At 32.5% G+C, this 22,612-nt stretch overlaps 2 protein-coding genes across 2 annotated transcripts; one reads left to right on the top strand and one right to left on the bottom strand.

Annotated features, from left to right (window-relative positions):
• The first annotated feature begins 28 nt into the window (after positions 1–28).
• Positions 29–21,696, top strand: LOC111064104 (sodium/potassium-transporting ATPase subunit beta-2). Its single transcript, XM_022351777.2, has 6 exons — positions 29–186; positions 1,893–1,997; positions 15,713–15,894; positions 18,414–18,521; positions 19,792–19,960; positions 21,372–21,696. The coding sequence occupies exons 1-6, from the start codon at positions 39–41 to the stop codon at positions 21,473–21,475; spliced, it is 816 nt and encodes a 271-aa protein (XP_022207469.2). The 5' UTR covers positions 29–38; the 3' UTR covers positions 21,476–21,696.
• On the bottom strand, positions 2,867–5,939 carry LOC120350717. The gene is made up of 2 exons (XM_039425414.1): positions 5,718–5,939; positions 2,867–3,403 (listed from the first exon to the last, which is right to left on the bottom strand). The coding sequence occupies exon 2, from the start codon at positions 3,318–3,320 to the stop codon at positions 3,018–3,020; it is 303 nt and encodes a 100-aa protein (XP_039281348.1). The 5' UTR covers positions 3,321–3,403; positions 5,718–5,939; the 3' UTR covers positions 2,867–3,017.
• Positions 21,697–22,612: the final 916 nt, after the last annotated feature.

The following is a 22,612-nucleotide window of genomic DNA, read 5'->3' as shown; positions in this document are numbered from 1 at the left end:
GTGACTGCAGACATCCTGCTATTATATTGAGCAATTAGATGTGGAGATGGCGCGACGCCACAAGTCGCTCAGTTGCGGTCAGAATGTCGCTCGGGTTCGCTTTGTGTCTCGCTCTTGCTCACTTGACTGTCCTCTCTCAAGCTGCTATTGCTCCGGCAAAAGCTGTCTCTCTTGATGAGTCAATAAGTAAGCTTTCAAATAGCTTAGCTCATATTTATAATAATATAAATTCGTATGGTGTCAAATAGCTTAGCTTATTCATTTTAAATAGAATAAATTCGTTTTTGCTCTTCAATTGAATATCAGCGCACATATTGTTATCTACAGGAAGTATTATTGTAATAATATAAATTTGTATGCTGGTATCAAATAGCTTAGCTCATTTAATTCACAATACAAAATATGAATTTGTATGGTGTCAAATAGCGTAGTTTATTCAATTTAAAATAAATTCGTTTTTGCTCTTCAATTGAATATCCGCGCACAGATTGTTATCTACAGAAAGTATTATTGTAATAATATAAATTTGTATGCTGGTATCAAATAGCTTAGCTCATTGAATTCACAATAATATGAATTTGTATGGTGTCAAATAGCGTAGCTTATTCAATTTAAAATAAATTCGTTTTTGCTCTTCAATTGAATATCCGCGCACAGTAGATTGTTATCTACAGAAAGTATCATTGTTCCAAATGTAATGATGAATGTTTTCATTGTAAAATGTATGTATTCAGGGCTACTTATTTTTATTTATAAGATAACATGATATTAGGCCTACCCTTTTTTGAAAAGTTTTAATATAAAATAACAGATTAAAAACACAAATACTACAAAGTTTTCATTGTAATATTTTTGTTTGATAGTACCGTATAGGCTAGACTAAATAATTTGATGAGATTGAGGAAATATTTGTGTAGAATATTTATTTTATTCAACATTTAATTAATTATTTTCTTATCAGTTTTGAATCTGTGGACTGTTCATAAACATTTAGCAGATCTGTAATATTGAAAGAATCTCCTACATAGCCTACATAAGACGTGCTTAGAACTATGAGATGAATAGATGGTGTCAACTTATTTGGACTTATTGTGAGATTTATTTATAACCATCAGCATTAGTTGAATATTGTAATCATTTATTTTATTAATAAGGAATGCTGATATCCCTTGAAATCACAGCCCAAAGTGAATATCATTGTGATATTTTGTAGCATATTCCTGTAAATACTTCATTACTTTTAAATTTTTTCATACCAGGTCCTAGGATTAGAATTTTATTTTTTTATTTTATCAAATTTCTATCTAAATTTGGAAAAGAAACAGTTTTGGGCTTTAAGCCTGTTGTTCCTCTCCCAATCATTCATAGTTGAGAATTATATTGTATGTATCAATGTATAAATAAATCAAATTTTGATGTAGGGTAATAACAAGTGAATAATTATCATCACCGTATATTATTATTATTATAATCTTGTATCTCTCAAATATTTTTTCTATCTTTTCTAATAATAAATTTGCCAAGTGTATTTAAGTCTTTTCTTCAACGTTTTCAACTTAAACGTTTTAAAGTTGTAGGAAATAATATTCAAATTTACAATCTACTCACGGTTAACTTTTCTTGGGTAAAATTCTTTATGAAAATCTACATATATTTTTGAAATGGCCTTGATTTCAACCGTTTCTTATTTTATTATAATATAAAAGTTTCAAGGAAATGTATTTTTCGTCTCTCATAAGTTTTTAAATATTGCTAAAATGTTCTCTACAAATTTAACCTGTGTATTATGCTATAGTTTAAAAGTTTCTATAAATATACTTCCAGAAATATGTTTTATTTTTCTGGAAGTACATAATTATATAGGCCTTCAGAATTTCTTAATTCATTTTCAGAATTAACATGGCAACCTCAGCCAGAAGACAAGAAGGCTCACCTTATCTGGTTCAACAAAACAAGCTACGAATCGTGGTCCAACAGTCTCGATAACTATTTGGAAGGTTTGTATCCTTATTATCTATTTATCTATACAATCACTAACCATATAACGTAGTCATTGCATTTTCATTGAATATTATTTATTGACAATTTTAATGGGTAAATTGGATATTGAAAGTACATTTCTTATCCACTTCCAGATTATATTTCATTATTTCACTTTATCATATTTCACTTGATAGCTAAGATATATGCCTAGGTACCTAGTTTTCTTTTTTCATACCGTATTTTTCATCTCAGTTACAAAAATGAAATTAATATCAAATTACGACATTCTCTTGATCGGTAGCCTACTGAAAGTCCACCAAAGTCAAACATATAAAACATTATCTAATTAGAGTACAGTAGGCCTACCGATATATTCAAATAGTGTAGCATTTAGATTGTAAAGCATTCATAATTATAAAATTTATACAAAAAATATTGTAGCATTTAGATTGTAGAGCATTCATAATTATAAAATATATAGAAAAACAGTTTATTGTGTAGTGATTCTAAAACAATGAATTATTGTTGTTCAACATGCATCTACAAAATTGATATCTATATTTCAACTGAAACGTTATCTTCACGTTGTCTCTAGAATAAGACAATAGAGACAGTCAATAATAAGAAGCAGCAGCCTACGCATACGAATAAAGGAAATTCAAAGCAATTAAGTAGCTCCACACTTATTCACTTATCCACCAAAATGTAGGCGGTACCGTAACGAAATCAGAGATAGTCATTTCGAAAACCTCCTTCTTCAATATGAAAATGAAATAATATTTTCAATAGATGATTTTTGAAATATTCAGCTTTCAAAACAAGCAAACCGGTAGGGCTTCTGCATATTGAATGAGACATTTATAACTGTAGGCTATTATTTTTAGAATCTGATCTTCGATATCTTATGTTTCTACTGTTTTCAATTTTGCGGAAATGAATTGGATCAAATTCACGTTATAATGTAGCCTAACTGGCTCCAGTAATATAAGTGGGTTACTGGCCTCCCAGGTCGCGCAGTAATGTTGCTGGCAGTTCTAGCTTGACTGGGGCTCTTGTGATGTAGACAGCGCGGTGTAGTGCCATGCGGGCGAGCTGATAGAGCGAGGCAAGAGTGGCGCCGTGATAAGCAGCGGGTGCTGGGGCTGTGGCAAGCTGACGACATAGATCGACTTGCCGTCAATTAGCATTCTTTCCCCACTAACTGAATCCTCGGCCAACCACATGTCTCCCACCCATGTCATCAGTTGTGACACATGAAATTGTGCATCCACCATACAGAACATGATTTGCACCCCATCTGGCCTCACCCAGATCAAATTTAAACACTTGCCGGTCATATTCTTTAAGCCCAACTGTACCAAATCATCTCTCCAGATTTGCGGAATGCTTATTCTGGGGTGATCCAGAAGTACGATTGGCACTGTAACATTATACATATAATATTTATTAGCATAAAGCATATCAGGAATAATACAGTTTGTTATGTTGGGTGTTTCAACACAAATTGAAATTGTCAACCACTTTTTTCCAACCACAATAGAAATTCGGTTACCTTAATTTTTTTCGGAAAGCAATACTTTCCTTACCTATGGTAATAGGGCAAGGAAAGTGAAAAAGAGAGTTCACAACTCAAATACTATTATGGAGTATCAAGACTCCAGATGTAATAAGTATTCCAATACTTGCCTTATAAAAGTTGAACTTAACTCTATATTTTATAAGATGCAGAGTTATAAGACTTCCATATGTTATAAGTATTCCAATACTTGCATCATAAAAGTTGAACTCAACTCTGTATTATGTTAACTCTGAACTCAACTCTTATTTTATGTCAGAAATAAGCATCCTATAGAAAATACATTCTTTGTATTGTGACATCTTAAATTTATTGAGACTTTTTGTGTAGTTGAGAAGTTGATATTGTGGTAATTATTCATATTGAATGAAAAAGACTAATATATTGTCAAAAAACCACTGATTTATTGAAATTAGAAAGACCGGTTTCGGTTATTACACCATTGTCAATCTCTGATAAACTGAGATTGACATTTCTAATTTCAATAAATCAGTGGTTTTTTGACAATATCTTAGTCTTTTTCATTCAATTTATTGAGACCATGAAATGAAATAAATTGAAGGAATAGAAGATATTATTATTCTCAAAGGCTAGGAAGAGTATCAAATGTACTGTTACCTGATAGCAATAAAGATTACTTATCAACAGCTGAGACTGAGATAAGAGCACCGTTCCATACGGCATATTTTTGGAAGAATTATTTATTGAAAATGATAATTTATTGCAAATAATTTGTGAATTGTTTGTAGTCAACCATGAAAATTAGAGGTTTATTGTTTATTGTTTTTGAAGGGACGGATTCAAGGATCCAAAGGTTCATAGAACCCCACACGTGAACCCCGAAGCTTATTGTGTTCCCAAGTAATATGTTGAGCAAACCAATAACTATGTCCTTTACAAGAACCAGGGGTTTTTCCCTATACTAACATTCCATTCATCACCTGGTTGCAATCCTTGTCGCAATCCAGTGTGATATGCTTGGCAGTCTCTTCAGAATGATTAGTCCTCGAGACCTACGTGAGTTCCACTCCTGGCCATTTTGTAGGCCCTTCCGCTGAGAGAGGGGACGCCAAACTGCCTCTAGGGCGCCAGGCGCCCGGCCACCTTCGACTCAGCCTCTTGACCCACATTTGTGCCTGAGGTTTCACCCATCTCTGGTCTCTTGGGTTTTTCTTTTTGCCCCTCCGAAACTCTGAAGGGTCAAAAGCCTCACCTCTCCCAAGAAGTTTTGCCTGAATGGCCGCCCTTCTTTGAGTAGTGGTGAGTTTTGGCCTTTCCACCCACAAACCTACGTGAGTTCCACTCCTGGCTTTTTTGTAGGTCCTTCCGCTGAGAGAGGGGACGCCAAACTGCCTCTAGGGCGCCAGCGCCCGGCCAACCTCGACTCAGCCTCTTGACCCACATTTATGCCTGGAGTTTCACCCATCTCTGGTCTCTTGGGTTTATCTTTTTGCCCCTCCGAAACTGCCCTGATGGGGCAGATCACGTGGGTGTGAAGGCAAGGCAACTTCTGGAGTTGCCTTGAGGTCCATTTTAGTCGCCTCCTACGACAAGCATGGATGCTGTGGGTGAATTCTAGTTTTCAACACATTCTTGAGTACGATGATCGACTCAAAGCTTCCCCAACCCACAGGGGGCAATTTAGAGGTTACAACTTTGTTTACATTATTGCAGTGGCAGCTCGTGGATTTCAAACTAAGGGAAGCCTAAAGACCATAATGCTCCAAAAATAAGATATTTTCCTACAATATTTATAATGAACACATAATTCAGAATTGAAACTTCAACAATAATTCCAAATAAAGCATATGTAATTGAGTTTTCAGGCTACTCAGTACTCACATAATTTATGAAGAATCCTATTTTTGGTCACTTTCTTTCCACTTACTAAATGGAGTTTCAAGAACTGAATAAGTGAATATTCACTAAAATCTATTGATGGTTCCATAATTAAACTTTTCACTTTCAACTCACGTCACTAAAAGCATTTATACACTCTGACAAAAAACTTTCATAAGGCCAGGCAGGCTAAATTTTACCGCGTGAGCGAACTATGTATCTCAGCTATTTTTAGAGATATCGACTCAATTTTTTTAATAAAAGAGGATACAAAATAAAACTGGGAAGCCCAAATTTTTACACTAAATATAAAACTCACCTTTTTTGAAGAATTGTCAAACAGTAATCTACATCATATATTTATGAATTCCAACCAGATCACTTCGAAAATATATTGCATTATTATTATTATTATAAATCAATGCCACGAAACTTTCAAATTTATACAAAAATAATATTTTTTAACTGTTTTTTTTTTGTTTTTATAGGGCTTCTTGTTAGAAGATTGAGGTTATGGTTTCACTTCATTCATTGTTCAATTATTACAGCCTTAGACCAGTTATAGAATAGACACGGCCCATTGTATATTCATACTGAAAGTCGATGAAGCCAACATCTACTGCCAAATCCACCCATCATGACGTCACAGCAGTGACGTCACGCATCGTATAGAAATTTATAAAAAACTTTTTTGAGTTTGTTGTGTGTTTGTGGTATTTAACTTACATTGTTGTTAAACATGTGTTTTCGAAAGCAGATTTTTTTATTTATGAAAATGGTAATCTCCTGTGCAGCATATAATTTCACTAAAATTTTTAGGGAAAAAAGTGGAATAACTTTTCATGCGTACGTTGAAATTTATACACATAAATATTGTAAGTTGTAACTGTAATATTATCCTTGGTTATGATGTAAGTGAACTCATTGCAGCATGACAATAAATTAGTTTTGTACTTAGATCAGTTATAGAATAGACACGCTGGGAAGTCTAGCCTCTGAAGCCAACATCTACCAAAGCTGCCACAGCTGCCAAATTCGCCCACCTTGACGTCACAACAGTGACGTCACGCATCGTATTGAAAACTTTCAGATTGTGGCTATTTCAGATTCATGGTGTTTTTAGGTTATTTCTAGCTACGGGCAAAAACGATTATGTTAATTTATGATGTGTTATGTGATATCGGCTTCAAAGTTATAATGTGTTTTGAAAATAATAAGATACGGTAGCCTACAAAACTAATTTATTGCCATGCTGCAATGAGTTCACTTACATCATAACCAAGGATAATATTACAGTTACAACTTACAATATTTATGTGTATAAATTTCAACTTACACATGAAAAAATATTCCACTTTTTTTTCTAAAAATGTCAGTGCAATTATATGCTGTGCAGGAGATTACCATTTTCATAAATGATAATTACATAAATAAATGATAATCTGCTATGGAAAACAAGCTATGTTTAACAACAATGCATTGTTTAACAACAATGTATATATGATACGTGACGTCACTGTTGTGACGTCAAGGTGGGCGAATTTGGCAGTAGATGTTGGCTTCATCGACTTTTAGTATGAATAAAGACCTTAAAGAGATGCATCTTTGAGTATGGTCTTTGAGTATGAATATACAATTGGCCGTGTCTATTCTATAACTGGTCTAAGGTTTTGTAGGTTACGTACCTTGGTATTTTCAAAACACATTATAACTTTGATAACTTAACCGATATCGTTTTTGCCCATAGCTAGAAATAACCTAAAAATTCCATGAATCTGATGAAATAGACACAATCTGAAAGTTTTCCATACGATGCGTGACGTCACTGTTGTGACGTCAAGATGGGCGAATTTGGCAGTAGATGTTGGCTTCAGAGGCTAGACTTCCCAGCGTGTCTATTCTATGAATGGTCTAATATTACAGCCAAGCCGAGCCGATAATGTCAAGTGTCGACAGTAGAAGATATCGATATTTCTACTCCGTATCGATTTTTAGTCTTGAAAATTTTTCAAGATTTTTTTCTATTCTAAGGTTGGATACCTGTCATCTGACCTGGAAGAGTACACATTCAAAACATTTTATAAATATTACTGATATTACTGTACGTAACTTTATTAAATGAAATACTTTTTCTAGAAAATACAGGCCTACGTTTTTTAGTTTTTCTTTCAAAACGTTCAATAATTGGTATTCAATTTAGTCCAGTAAAGCTGCTTGATCATTCTATTTTTATTTAATAGTGAAGTATCACAAATGTTTAGTTTTAATGACCTTCCACAGAAATACCGAACATAATTTACAGTAACTACCTTATATTATGGATTTTAATAGTAACATAAAACAAATGCATGTAATAATATAATTATTATTTTTTAATGGAGAATGCTAGTATTATGTAACAAATTATTTATTTATAAAACCAAGATTACTATAACCATAGAGAAACAATAATAGCGTAAGTGCTATCGTTTCTCTATGCTATAACCGTATTATGAGGGCCACATTACAATATCTGCCTATGCTAATGCATTGCATGGAATGCGTCACTTTTTGCTATTTAGGCTATCTCTTATTAGGATTATAATGACTTGGACTTGTTCTTGTCATTGTTGAATTGAAAAATTAAAGAATAACGTACTGCTCCGTATTATTTTTATAATTAATGATTATTAATAGTCTATATAAGAAAATTACACAATAGCGCTGTTTCAATACTAACACAATATTACCGTACCTATAAATATTTTGGCATATAAGATTTATTGAAAGTTAAATCATGAATCAACAGTATAATTGTTAGGTACTTACTGATAAACTGCTAATTAATTATTTGATTGATAAACGTTATAATGATAGGGGATGTAATAAAAAATTGAAATATAAATACAATAGTTTAGACAACTTATACTTATTTGTTTGATATACACTATGCACTTACTTCTTCTTCCACCAATATGGAAGGTTGTGAGTAGGCTGGCAGTGATTTTGTGGTGGTTCTTTTGTGAGTGAGGTACGGTAGTTGAATACATTGATTGTCATGCATGGATTGGGAAATGTTCTATCATTGTATCAGCTTCAAATGAGGATATAAATGGGTTGTGAAGAAAAAGATCGAAGTATAGGCCTATGTATTGGGAAATTATTATTATAAACAAAAGATAATTTTGAATAGTTATAATTAAAAAAATGAATTGAGCTTGTGTAAAAAGTTAGGTATGCCAAATTAATTCTGGACTATAGTGAGGTCCACGTTATAATGACAGTGTATGATTTGCAATGGTGTTGCTATCCTTGTCTATCGTTCAACAAAGCAGATGCCGCTATCTCTTTCACGCATTGCGATGTTGCCACATCTTTTATCAACAATGTAGAAATTCAACTAATTGACAAAATATTTCATCTCAATCATAAAAATTTATTATGAGACATCTTTAAAAAATATATTTCCTTGACAAATAAAATATGGTTAACTATTTTCAACAATAATGAACAGTTAAATTCATCAGATATACCAGTATGAGCTGTTTGGATGACAAGGCTGAGATCTGGCAACCCTTTTCTCCTATCTTCCTACACTGCCATTATAACGTAGACTTCACTATATAGCCTATGCTTTAAGAAAGAAAATTTAACAACTATATGACTATTCAATGAGCTTACACGAGAAAATTGGAAATTTTAGGATAGATTGGAAAATTAGGTTATTCTCTGCTATGATAAGTTATTTGGTGCCTACTACTGAAAAGTGAGAAGTTGAATTGCAAAAATAAGGCTATAGCGAGGTCCACGTTATAATGACAGTGGATGTAGATAGAAGAAAAGGGATGCCGATTCTCTGCAAAAACATAATTGGCACCGTTGTGGACCTAGAAAAGGATAGTACAACCGGCTTTGTTGAATGATAGACAAGGATAGCAAAACCAAAGTTGATCAAATACTGTCATTATAACGTGGACCTCACTATAGTTTCACACATATATACAGTACCATTCGGTTCGGTTAGTTTTTTTGTCACTTCCGAAAACGAGTTAGACATTCATGTATACTAGGTTCTTACAGAGTTCTTATTTATTTTTCTATTTTTATTTTGAACATAAATGCTTCATTCACCTCACTCATTGTGAATATCGATTATTAATAAAAAATTATCAAGTTGTTGTCATATAGTAGATTTATCTTATGCATAATATGTTATATTTTATATTATATTAAATTTGTAGATTATGTTTTTAAACTATCAGATTGCTATTTTTTTTTGTCGAGAAGGTGTTTAATGCTGTGCGGTTTATATTCGAGACAGATTTCAAAACAAATTACCGTTTCACACTTGTTGTTAGAATCGACCGAAAACGAACAGAAAACAAATTTATCCGAATGGAAAAACAAGCCTTATGATCATAGCCTGGTATGTTCTAATTTTCGAGAAAAGACATAATGAGTTGCTGATGCAAGTAGTTGATTGCAGGGAATGTCATTTGGATATGTTACTTTCATATAAAAATAAAACTTTTACATGAAAAACAGAATATTTTATTTGCAATCAGCTACAACCTATGAGTTATTACTTATTAGTTCTCTCTTCATAAAACAGCAAAATTTTGTGGTGTAATGTACTACATAAGAATACATTCTATTCAAATTTATTTTACACAGCTTACATAATTCTTTTCAGAATTGAATTCTCTTCAATTTTTGTTGCGAAAAATTATTTGTTTACTGGTCATTAAAGAAAGTTATTGGGCATCAAACGTAGAAGTCAGTGTTTTTCTACTTAGATATTTTGCATATTTCAACTTTCTTCTCAAAAACTAATCACACTACTGCTTCCAGACTAGTTTTATTACATTTTTCAGATATTTTTCCTTATGAATCCATCACAAGTTTTTCAAAATTAGTCCCCAAACAATTCAGCATCAGTGTATACCTATTTCTCCAGAGGAACTGAATTCGGGCGAAAACTTTCACTCTGTATAGTTCGCTAATGAAGCATTTATGGATATGTGTTTATAAGATTTTTTTTTCTTATTTTTACCTTTACTATCACGTATTAAATTATTTTACCATAATTAAGAATCACTCTGTATAGCATCACGCTTCCCGCCACCATTTAAAGCTTGTTTTCTACATTCTCTCATTAATGATATGTTATGAAATCTTATCAATACCAATAAATTATTCATTAATAATTAATATTCTAAATTTGAGAATCAACAATATCAGCTGAATAATAGGCCAGTAGGCCTAACAACAATAAAATATCAGGAAAATACAAGCAAATATCAGAGGAAGCCCGGTTCCCTAGCTTCCTCTGACGGGCCGCCACTGCATTATTGAACAGCTGTTTTGAATGCAGTCAAGAAATTAGTTAAACGAATTCTCTTTACTACTGACCTTACGTTTGAAACAATGATATAATTACTTCTAAAAAACCAATAATTATTGTAAACGGGGTAAGAGTTTCGAAATAAAAAATATATTTATTATTGTTAAAATAATTTATTAGTGGAAATGTGCAACAAGTTAAATATAAAAGCGAGCAAGATCATGATACAAGCTATAATAGTGAGGTCCACGTTATAATGGCAGTGAAGAAAGATAGGAGAAAAACGTTACCAAGTCTCTCCATTTTGCCACTGAGTGTACACAGCTGTTACTCAATTCATCCCATTAAATTTGATCTAATAATAATTATTATTTCCTTGATCAAATAATCAATTTATCAATTTGATCAATATTTATGATCAAATAGTCAATCATACACTGCCATTATAACGTGGACCTCACTATATCACTGATGCAAATGAGCTGCTTAGAATGAAAGTGGTCTAAGTCAAAAATCTACAATACTGGTTTCTTTACCAAAACGGGACTATTTTTAGCTCCACTGTTCAGTATGATACTGATCTAAGTCAATAGTTTGAATTCCAGCCACTTGGAGCGACACAAATTATATCAACAAACAAAAACAGCCGTTGGACTCACAATGAAAGTGGTATAAGTCAAACGCGTTGTTTACTGCTATAAATAGTGTGCAGAACATTCTTTTAAACATGTCTTTGATGTATAGATTGTTCAGTTTTATTGATATAGTGATTATTAAGAAGTAAAAAATAGGACAATAAGAAATTATTCAGTGAAATATTCATATAGGCTAAAGTATAAACTTTAGTTACATCTTATTTCAAAATATAACCTACAAAATCACATTGCTTGTTTTAATGACTCATATTTCATTTTAATGGACTTTTATAATTGTCATCAACAATGACAGTCAGAGCTGAAAATATGAACATAATCAACTGTTTAAATAGTGACTCTGAGTTTGAAGATGATCCTGATGATTTAGACATTGATCCTGATTATACTCCAGATGGACAAGTTGTTGGAAGGCCTCAGGTTAGCATTGCTAAAGGTAATAATAGTATTGTCAGTTACTCTTCAACTTCAGATTTTGAGGGATCTGATAGCTCTCAAAGACACAGTGAAGCAATGGGACCCTTAAATAAGCCTAAAAGTCGAAAGAGGCTTCTGAATACAGAGAACCATCAACAAAAAAAAAGCTAAACGAAGGAATAGTGATCAACAATATGTAACCAAAAGTGGCAAAATTATGGAACAAAAAGAATTTTCAGGACTATCATGCAACTGTAAACTGAAGTGTAAAGACATTTTTTCAAAAGATGAACATAAATTAATTTTTGAAAACTTTTGGAAAATTGGTGATTTTAAAAGACAAAATGATTATATTTGTGGACTTATTCAGCATCACGAAATTAAACAAAGAAGACAAGAAATGGAAATGGTGTGCTTCGTGGAGGGTCCAATAAGTACTTTTCAAATCAGAAAAGGGTGTTTCTGTACTAGTATGTAAACAATTCTTTTTAAACACTCTTGGTGTATCAAATGGAAGGGTAACTAGGGCTCTTAATAAAATAGTGAAAGGAAATGTCCCTGGGGAAGATAAGAGAGGCAATAAAGGTTGTCCTTCTAGAAAAATATCTGAAGATGATACCCAGTTTGTAATGGACCATATCAATTCTTTCCCGTGCTATGAAAGTCATTATACTAGGAAAAATAATCCCAATCGAAAATATTTGTGTGATGCCTTGAATATAACAAAAATGTATGACCTCTATGTGGAAAATTGTACAAAATCTGGAAAGAATGCAGTAAAGAAACAGTTCTACAGATACATATTCAATACTAAATTTAACCAAAATTTTTTTGTACCCTAAAAGGATACATGCAAGAAGTGCGATATTTTAAAATTGAAAACCTCTAATCCAGATAATGACGCAGAAAAAGTACAATTGAATACTGAGCATGAATTGCATTTGAGAAAAGCCAAATTAGTCAGGGACAGATGAAGAAAGATGGAGAATTGACAAAGAGTGACAAAGACAGTTATGTTTGCAGTATGGACTTACAGAAAGCTCTACCATTTCCTATACTATCTGTTAGTGATGCATACTACAAGAGGAATTATTATTGTTATAATTTTGGAGTGCACGATTTTGAAAAGGGGGCTGGATATTTCTATGTGTGGGACGAAACGTAGTGTCCAGAGGTTCCCAGGATTTAGCTTCTTGTTTGATCAAACATTTGAAATTGAATGCTCGCCATAAGAAAAAAGCTACAATTTACAGTGACTCCTGCACAGGACAAAATCGAAACATCAATACAACATTAGCTTTGATGAGATTTATTCAAAGTGGAGAAACCGAGATTCAAATCGTGGATCAAAAATTTCTATTGTCTGGTCACTCATTTCTCCCTAACGATTCTGAGTTTGGATGTGTCGAATCAGCTGCAAAGGGAAAAGTGTGTTTGTGCCTGATGACTGGTATTCGTTAATGAAAACTTGCCGTCGCACAAACAAATTCATTGTTTGCAGATGAATAGGGAAGAATTTTTCTCTACAAAAAATTTGGAGAGGAACATCAGCAGGAGGAGAAAAAGTCAATTTGGAAATCAACTGGCTTAAAATGCAATGGATAAGGATTGAAAAAAATGATATTTACACAATAAATATAAAGAAACTTCAAGAATTTGTAGACATAGAAAAAATTGATATAACTCCAACTGGAAGAAAAGGACGACCTGCCAGTTTTAAAAATCTACTCTATGAAATGTTGTATCCTAATGTGAGGCAAGTGTCCATGAACAAAAAAAAGATATGATTGATCCATTAAAGTTTATTCCTCCTGTGCATCACAGGTTTTTTCATAATTTGACAACAACTAATGGTGAAGACATTAGAGGACCCTTGCCCTTGGACTCAGAAGACGGAAATGATATCCTTAAGATGATTCAGATGATCCTAAGATGATAACAACTTATCAAATTTTTTTATAGCAAGGTATGAGAGCAATGATTTTAAAACAAGAATTTTTGTTTATGTATTTTTTGTTTGTTGCCTGAAACATTGAGAAACTCTATGCTTACATACTTTAATGTTTTCTATTTGAAAAAGAATTTTGAAAAATAAATACCTTAAAAGAATATAACTTGACATTTTATTTTATTTAATAGTGAAGTATCACAAACGTTTAGTTCTAATGACCTACCACAGAAATACCGAACATAATTTACAGTAACTACCTTATATTATGGATTTTAATAGTAACATAAAACAAATGCATGTACTAATATAATAATTATTTTTTAATGGAGAATGCTAGTATTATGTAACAAATTATTTATTTATAAAACCAAGATTACTATAACCATAGAGAAACAATAATAGCGTAAGTGCTATCGTTTCTCTATGGTATAACCGTATAGGAGGGTCACATTACAATATCTGCGTATGCTAATGCATTGCATGGAATGCGATCACGTAAGTTCTCTTTTTATTTTATGGGGCCCCACCCTTTGCTTCGAAAAAGTACAGAAATTACTTCAATTTTACTTCACTAAATAGTAATGGCCACGTCGAAAGCACTGATAATATTATTATCAGTATAATTGATAATAATATTATTATAATTGATAATATTATTATCAATTATAATTATACAATTATAATTGTACTGAATTAGAATTGTAAATTCTTTGTGGTCGTTTAACTGTCCTTATCTGCCTGAACCATGACCCTGATAAAGTTTCAAATACGGTATTGTAATATTTTTTGGTTAAATCATTTAGAATTTTAATTTACCTGTAAGAATTTTAAACTTTGTAAAAAGAATGTGCATGATAGCCAAGCATCATAGCACAAATTCAATTAAGTCTGTCGACATTAACTTATTCAAAACCTGTCTACCAAATCTTGAAACTGCATTGTTTGTCAATTATCATTATTGCTCATTATATTTCAAATTTAATACTCTATTTCCTGAGTTTGATTATTTCTTTGGCCCTTCAGATTTTGTGTTTGGCACGTTTGTAATTATTGTTAAGCACCAATCAAAGACGATCATTGAAATGATTGATCCAAATCTGGATAAAGGAACAGATCTAAGTGGAAATATGGAGTGGTGTCAGATCGAGATCATATGTTCTCTGTCCTTACCTGCTTATATACCTTATCAGCTTTTATCTGTGTCCTACTTTGACTTAGGAATAAATTTCCTACTACAGAGCAGAAGCAGCTGCAGTGTAAAAAATCACACAATAGAGCCTAAAACTCGAAAAGATTCTGTCCTCGAAGTATTTTCTGAACGGCTCTTGGTTTATCGAACCTAGGCTATCCTAAACCTTCAAAATTCATTAGAGGCACAATTCCGCAAATTATATGCATCTAGGTTTTTGCTCGACCTGTTTGATTTTTTATACTGTCTTTAACACAGGTAATAATTTAAGGTCACCGAATCCAGTGTCTAGCAATTGCTACACTACAACCTACACTTGCAAAAGAACATTATTCTCACATAATCAGTCATTAAACAAATCAAGGGTGTGCAAGAGTTTATGCGTCCTGCGATTTGGACGATTGTATTAAATCTTGTACTGACTCTCCCATTCTGGTGTTCTATAGTGTTCATTCACACACTTATAAGTTTGAGGTTATAACACCGAGGACTCAGTATAAGATTTTTTTTAGATGTGTGACGTCTCCATCTGGGGCATTGCTCAAATAAAAATCAGGACCCCCTCAAGGAACATTACAGTATTTTAAAACATAGAAAGTGTGTTTTCATGTTTTGTAAAACCTGCCTTGTGCATTTATCATTTCTCCAGAGTAGAGATGAGACTACAATTTTATTAAATTCAATCACTGCAGTAATTGCCATAAATCAATAATATATATAGGTCAAATTATTGTAATTCGCAGCAAATATTTTTGGCTCAAGTGAATCGCCTATTTTTTAGTTTATCGCACACCGTCGATCACCCCCGGTCGCCTGGAGAACCTGGTCAAGTGCAACCACTCTTCACACCCGCAGGCCGGAGGAGTTTGTCATGTCAGCATTGACAGCTACTCACCATGTGTCTCAACCAACTATTTCGGCTACAAAAAACTCACTCCGTGCGTCTTCATTGAGATTGAAAAGGTACCGTACCGTAATAATGTTTAGAACAGTAGAATAGTTTTTATTTCTTATAATATTTCCTCTTAATTTCGCTCAATATGACTGAAGACTAGTCTGGTCCATTCTATACCATAAAGAATAAAATAAAGAGGGCTGTGGCTTTATCAATGATTTTACTGCTATATTGAGATTTATTGCGTTTTTATTTAGATTAAAAAAATAGGCACCGTAAAATGTTCACTACAGTAGACTCATATACATAGTATGTATATTATATATATAGCCTACACTCACCGTGTGTATCAACAAACTATTTGGGCTACAAAAAACTCACACCGTGTGTTTTCATTGAGATTGAAAAGGTACCGCCATATGTTTACAACAGTAGGATAGGCCTAATATTATATCTTTTATAATAATTATATTGAAATTTTTTCCACTCAATTTTCCTAAATATGACTGAAGACTGGTCTGGTCCATTCCACCATAAAGAAGAAATATAGGGGTCTGTCGTTTTATCGATGATTTTACTGTTCTATTGAGATTGATTGCGTTTTCATTGCGATTATTGAAAAGTACCGTAAAATGTTTACTACAGTAGGATAATTTTATTATTTATAATATTTTGATAATCATTCCTCTCGACTCTGCACAATATATGACTGTAGACTGGTCTGGTCAATCTCACCATTTAGAAAACGAATATAGGGGTATGTCGCTTTATCGATGATTTTACTGTTCTATTGAGATTGAAAGTACCGTAAAATGTTTTCTACAGTAGGATAGTTTTATTTTTGATAATATTTCCTCTCAACTTTGCTCAATGTGACTGGAGACTGGTTTGGTTCATTTTACCATGCAGAAAATAATATAGTGGGCTTTGGTTTTATCTATGATTTTGTTGCTGTTTTATTGGTCTACAAAATTATTTACTTGTTGCCTGCACTCAGTATGCTTCAATGCCAAATAGATAGGTTACAGCAATGTACATAGAATGTATTCTAGGTACCTTCGGCTACACTGGGCATACTTATATTACTGCAAGATTACTGCATACTTATATTGAAGCTTGATTTCTGGTGTCCTTGCGGCTTTTAAATGGAGAGATAAGGTCGTTCTTGTAATTGAAAACATAATCTATCTTCAAAAAAAAAATTAACTATTATTTAGTAAGATTCACTTGAAAATGTCAGCATTGATTGAATGGGGATCATTGCGATGTACCGTACTTATGAGAAATGCTGACAGTTCAATGTGAATCACACTACATCTATATATATATAAAAGCGAAATGGCACTCACTCACTGACTGACTGACTCACTCACTCACTCGTAGAACTAAAAATCTACCGGACCAAAAACGTTCAAATTTGGTAGGTATGTTCAGTTGGCCCTTTAGAGGCGCACTAGGAAATCTTTTGGCAATATTTCAACTCTAAGGGTGGTTATTAAGGGTCTAAAGTTCGTCTTTTACCATGTATATTCTTCTTATTCTCTTAATTATAATATTGAAAAATATCCATACCATTTATGTTAATATAGAACTATAATCTAAAGAGAGTACCTCTTCGAAACAGTTGCCAACTGGTAACTAAATTAATAATTTTGTCAGGTTGGCATTAAGTTGAGTTGACTTTGTAAGGTTGGCACCAAGTTGAAAATTGAAATGCATTTATCGCGGAAAAATTGATTGGGCACTGCTACCGTACTTCAATCAGAGCTATTCCTGGGGATAATATATTACTAGCCGTCAGGCTCGCTTCGCTCGCCATATCCGTTTAGCCAGACGTTTAATCTGGACCCCCCGACTGGATCGTCCTAACATATGATAAAAATTCTCAAATTAAAAATGCAGGCGAGCGAAGCGAGCCAGCTGATCTCATTCTCGGACGATCCAGTCGGGGGTCCAGGGGGCGGAGCCCCCTTGCTAGACGAATATGGCGAGCGAAGCGAGCCTGACGGCTAGTTAGTATTAAGGTTATTACATAACTTCTAATAATCCTATATCCGACTGCTGCTTTGAAGAGAGTAAAGGAACGGCCTAAAAAGGAAGCAAACGGCTATAAGAGAATGACAACCGAATTTTGTCTTGTCTTCTAAATTTTAATTATGATGAATAATCATAATGTTCCTACTGGAGATTCATAGAAAAAATGGGAGTGGAGTGATTCGCTAGCTTATGGTGCTGTGGAGCTGCACTGGTAGGCCTACGGTACAGCTCCTAACACCTTCCAATTGGATTTTTCAGGACATATTAATTGTAACTGACAAAGCATAATGTCAAGGATGGCATTCTTCTGTGACAGTTTATGGAAATAAATGAATCAGCACAGATTGATAAAACTTCACAAGCAACACTTACTTATTCTTATCTGAAATATTGTGTTTTATTCAACATTAATTATTCTTAAATCACAATTTCGCCCAACTATGATAATGTTAAATTAGTGTAGTTCTAATTATTGAAGTTTAGATTCCATATTTAAGGTTTGTTCTAGATTTTACTTACTGTTGAAGCATTTCATTTTGATACATTTCAGGTACCCAATTGGAAACCAAAATTCTATACAGATATGTCAGACTTGCCGAAAGACATCCCAGAAAAGCTGAGAAATTACATTGACGAGAAGACAGTTTATTCGTATGAAGTAAGTATTCAGAATCTAACGACTGTGTGTTGTTAGATTTTGGAATACATTATTTACATCGTAAATAGTATTATCAAAATGATTTATACTATAGTATCAATCGAAATAGTCTACTATAGACTATAGTCTATAGACTATAGACTATAGTATAGTCTACTATACTGCATCATGAGATTTAAATTGATTTTAGTGCGAGAATTCAACATTCTGTATGTAGGAGCAGCTAAGTTTCAATAATTTCCAATAATTTGAAGTAAAGAGCCTCTTCAAATCAATGAGTCCAATTCAAAGGGTATAAACGGGCTTGTACCCTAGCTTCGTCCATTCATGTGAAACATTGCATCATGTACTGTTGTATTATATTTTTAGTTTGATTTTTTTTGCTACGTCTATACGAATTTCCATTGAATTCAATTCACATCTATAACATAAAGTACTAAATAGTAAAATTAGTTCTCTATTGGTCATTCTGTATAAATGAAAAGTTATTGAATGTATTCAATAATACATTGACAAGTTGAATTTAGACTTCACAAGATGAGTTGATAAAGTTTACAAAATGTTTATCTCAATAGTCATAAATGTAAAGATGCTTGTAATATTCTGAAGAGAAGCAAAAGGTTGGTTAAAATATTAAAATGACAGGCTTCTTCAACAAAAAATAGGTTTCTCTGTTTACATTAATTTGTAATTTATCAATTATTTAGTTAGTTATCAATTTCTAGTCAACATTTAAAAGTAATTTTGTATATAGAACTATATCTATATTTGCCGGTGCATAGACCCTGTTGTTGTTGTCTTTCCATTTAAAACAAATTTAACATGTACGCAAGTTGAATTTAGACTTCACAAGATGAGTTGATAAAGTTTACAAAATGTTTATCTCAATAGTCATAAATGGAAAGATGAACACCACTCAGCTTCACTAGTTACATTGAAAGTAATATGTTTCAACGTATACCAGCAATATAAAGATGACTTCATATCTATCAGCTAGCTCTTAAATCCTCCAATGTGATTTCTGAAATCAGTAGTCATATTGAACAGATTGAAGCTACTAGAGATGTTGCCTTCTCTCAATCATATTATTGTATAATTTGATTATTTGTGATTGGTGCACTATGACTAGGGATATAACCAAAGACCTCAAAGAGATCCATCTTTAAGGTCTTTGGAAATAACCAATCTTTAAGGTCTTTGGAAATAACCAATCTTTAAGGTCTTTGGAAATAACTTGTTATTGAATAACAATGATCGTTAATGTTTTCAGTGGGAAAATGTATGGGTTTCGTGTGAGGGAGAAACACCAGCTGATCAAGAGTTCATAGGCAGTGTTCAGTACATTCCAGAGCCCGCCTTTCCAGCTTACTTCTACCCCTACGATGAGCGTCCTGGATATCTTAGTCCTGTGGTGGCCGTGCATTTCCTACATCCAAAACGTGAGTTGATCACACGTCGCTATATTCACATACAGCATATAATTCCAAATTCAAACGATGTCTTGAAAAGCTTTTAATCTTTATTATCTACCAAAAAAAAAATATTCGGCGCCATGTTCTTGTAACTCCTTAAAGAATTTTGAAGATACACTAACTCTGATCTTTTTTTATCGCCACCAACATTCGATAGATGGAATAAATAATTTGTGTAATAGCGGACTTTGATTATGTATTACTCCATCTATCAAATGTTGGTGGCGATAAAACAAAGATCAGAGTTAGTGTCTCTTTAAAATTTTATTCATATCATGGACATTATTTTGTATTGTAATTGTTGTGGAATGATTCATGCTATATTGTGAAAAATGTTGCGAAAAAGTATTTTTTTGAACTGATTTAAGATGCAATATTTATTTATTTAATCATTCAGAATTACACAACTTACAGAAAAATACCACAGGCTTATAAGCCCAAAACGGTTCCAATTCTAATTTATGCAACAGTCCAAAATAATGTGTAGTATCAAGGTTATATGTCACTTCAACATTCTTCAGTTACACACTCAATTTACAATTCAAAACACACAAAAATCATTTTTAAATTAAAAATATTCACGAAGTATTCAAGTTTACTCAATTAGATGAGACTGTATTATTTTTTTCCAATTCACAAATGTATGGGGTAGGCACCGTACCTGTGAATAATTAATAAAGCATTTTGGAAAAAGGATTCACTCTTGAGTTTCAAGAGAAGGCTACAATTGATATGAATCGATCAAGTCATGTAATTTGTTGATTGATTATGTACTTTATTGTTAAGATGAGGAAAACAACATATATCCCGAGAGAATTCACAACCGGTAGAATTTTGAAAAAAATCTGATTCTAGATCATATTTTATAAGATGGTCCGATATTGGTCCTACATATTTCAATGTCCTTGTATCTCACCCTACATATAATGAGTTATTTGTATTAGCAAAATTATAATTGGATTTAAGAAATTTATTTGGAAACCGATGCCTTAGTCTTTGTGATCAGGATAAAAGTTGCGGCCCAATTTCCCCATGGCAATTTCATCACCGCAACACCCCAATGTTTATAAATTTCAATAACTTCCTTTTTCACTCATTTTCAACCATAAAACGGTTTTGATCAATTGGATTACAAATAATCTTAATTCATGGACGAAATTATCAATACTCTAGAAATTATTTAAGAAATAAATAGAAATTATTAGCTAATAAATTCCATAGTACTAGAGTGGAATAATGTATTAGCAAGCTTTAGAAAGTGCAAGTACCCATCACTTCAAATAAAGTAGTACTTATTTCTATTCTATCCTTCGTACACAATCTGAATATTCGAGTTGGAAATAATTTGTGGAACAATGAAAATTTTAATTTGTTGCAGATGGAGTTATTATCAATGTTGAATGCAAGCTCTGGGCACCTAATATTGAGCACAATAGGAAAAAGGGAATTGGACTCACCAGGTTCCAAATACTTATTGATTGATAAATCAATAATTTCACTATGCTTCCACCAACTTCCGAGTTGAAGTTTGTTATATTCATTGTCAAGTATTGATTAGAAGAAAGAACTTGGTTGAAAATTCAAAGAATCTCTCCCAATAATTATATATTCATATATTTTCCCAATTTTTATTGAGTTCGGTGTTCGATTTTAGATTAAGTATTTTTTATTGAGAAGGCAATGATAAAATAAAACAATTATTATTGAGTAATTTATTTTCTTTTTCCCTAAATATTTTTTCGTCAGGTATGGTTTTACATTGAAAACACATTACCAATTGCAATGATAAACTACATTTCATACTACATTGAACAAAAGAAAATCCTAAAAGTAACCACTTGGGTGTTTCCTGAAGAAGAATTTCGAAGAATTTTGAGAAGTTCATGTTATAAACAATATAATTACAATGTCTTAAAAATGTATCTATTCAGAGCTACTTATTTTCATTTAAAAATAAAAATTTTATTTTAGATTTAATTTGTTATTTTATATTGAAAACTTTTCAAAAAAGGGTACTATGATGTTATTTTATAGATAAAATTTACTATGTCATATTATGTCATGAAAATCAAACAAAAAGTTAGTATGAGAACATAATTGTGCGTTGAAAAGTTGATTAGTGTGTTCCCAACCTCATCAAACATTTATTATCGTTGTGGAAGTTTCATTGCATGCTACAATAGCTACACGGTTCTTGACTTAGAAATGTTCCACTAATTGAATTAACCAGTAGGTACCGTGAATAGAGTTAAATTTGAATTTATCTCTCATTTCTTTTTTATATGCTTCTTCCATTAGTTTATTATTGAAACTCGATACAGTAACTGATTCTCCGCTTTTTCGAGTTCTCCAGTTAGTAATAAAAATCAAGCAGCATAGAAAATTCTATCTATAAGAAAAAATCAATAGGCAATAATCACGTTTTATGTTCACTTTAATTTTCATATTATTCCAGAATACATTATAGGTTCTTTTTCAATAGAAGCTCTCCTCCCAAATATGTATATGATTGTCAATAAATGAAAAATATGGTTGATTAAGTATTGACATTGTTTCATTTCATTTCATGAATCTGATATTCTCTACTTTTTATCACAGTGAAATTCGTTGTTGGTTATC

The sequence above is a fragment of the Nilaparvata lugens genome, chromosome 3 (assembly GCF_014356525.2).
Source record: "Nilaparvata lugens isolate BPH chromosome 3, ASM1435652v1, whole genome shotgun sequence".
In the NCBI taxonomy this organism is placed as follows: Eukaryota; Metazoa; Arthropoda; class Insecta; order Hemiptera; family Delphacidae; genus Nilaparvata; species Nilaparvata lugens.
This window is presented reverse-complemented; position numbering and strand designations above follow the sequence as displayed.

Bases quoted from the DNA above. Each gene is read 5' to 3' on its own strand.
- LOC111064104 (XM_022351777.2), top strand. From the start codon at position 39: ATGTGGAGATGGCGCGACGCCACAAGTCGCTCAGTTGCGGTCAGAATG. The intron at 1,998-15,712 runs GTTTGTATCCTT...CCTATTTTTTAG, and splicing joins TCTCGATAACTATTTGGAAG to TTTATCGCACACCGTCGATC. The intron at 15,895-18,413 runs GTACCGTACCGT...GATACATTTCAG, and splicing joins TCTTCATTGAGATTGAAAAG to GTACCCAATTGGAAACCAAA.
- LOC120350717 (XM_039425414.1), bottom strand. From the start codon at position 3,320: ATGACCGGCAAGTGTTTAAATTTGATCTGGGTGAGGCCAGATGGGGTG.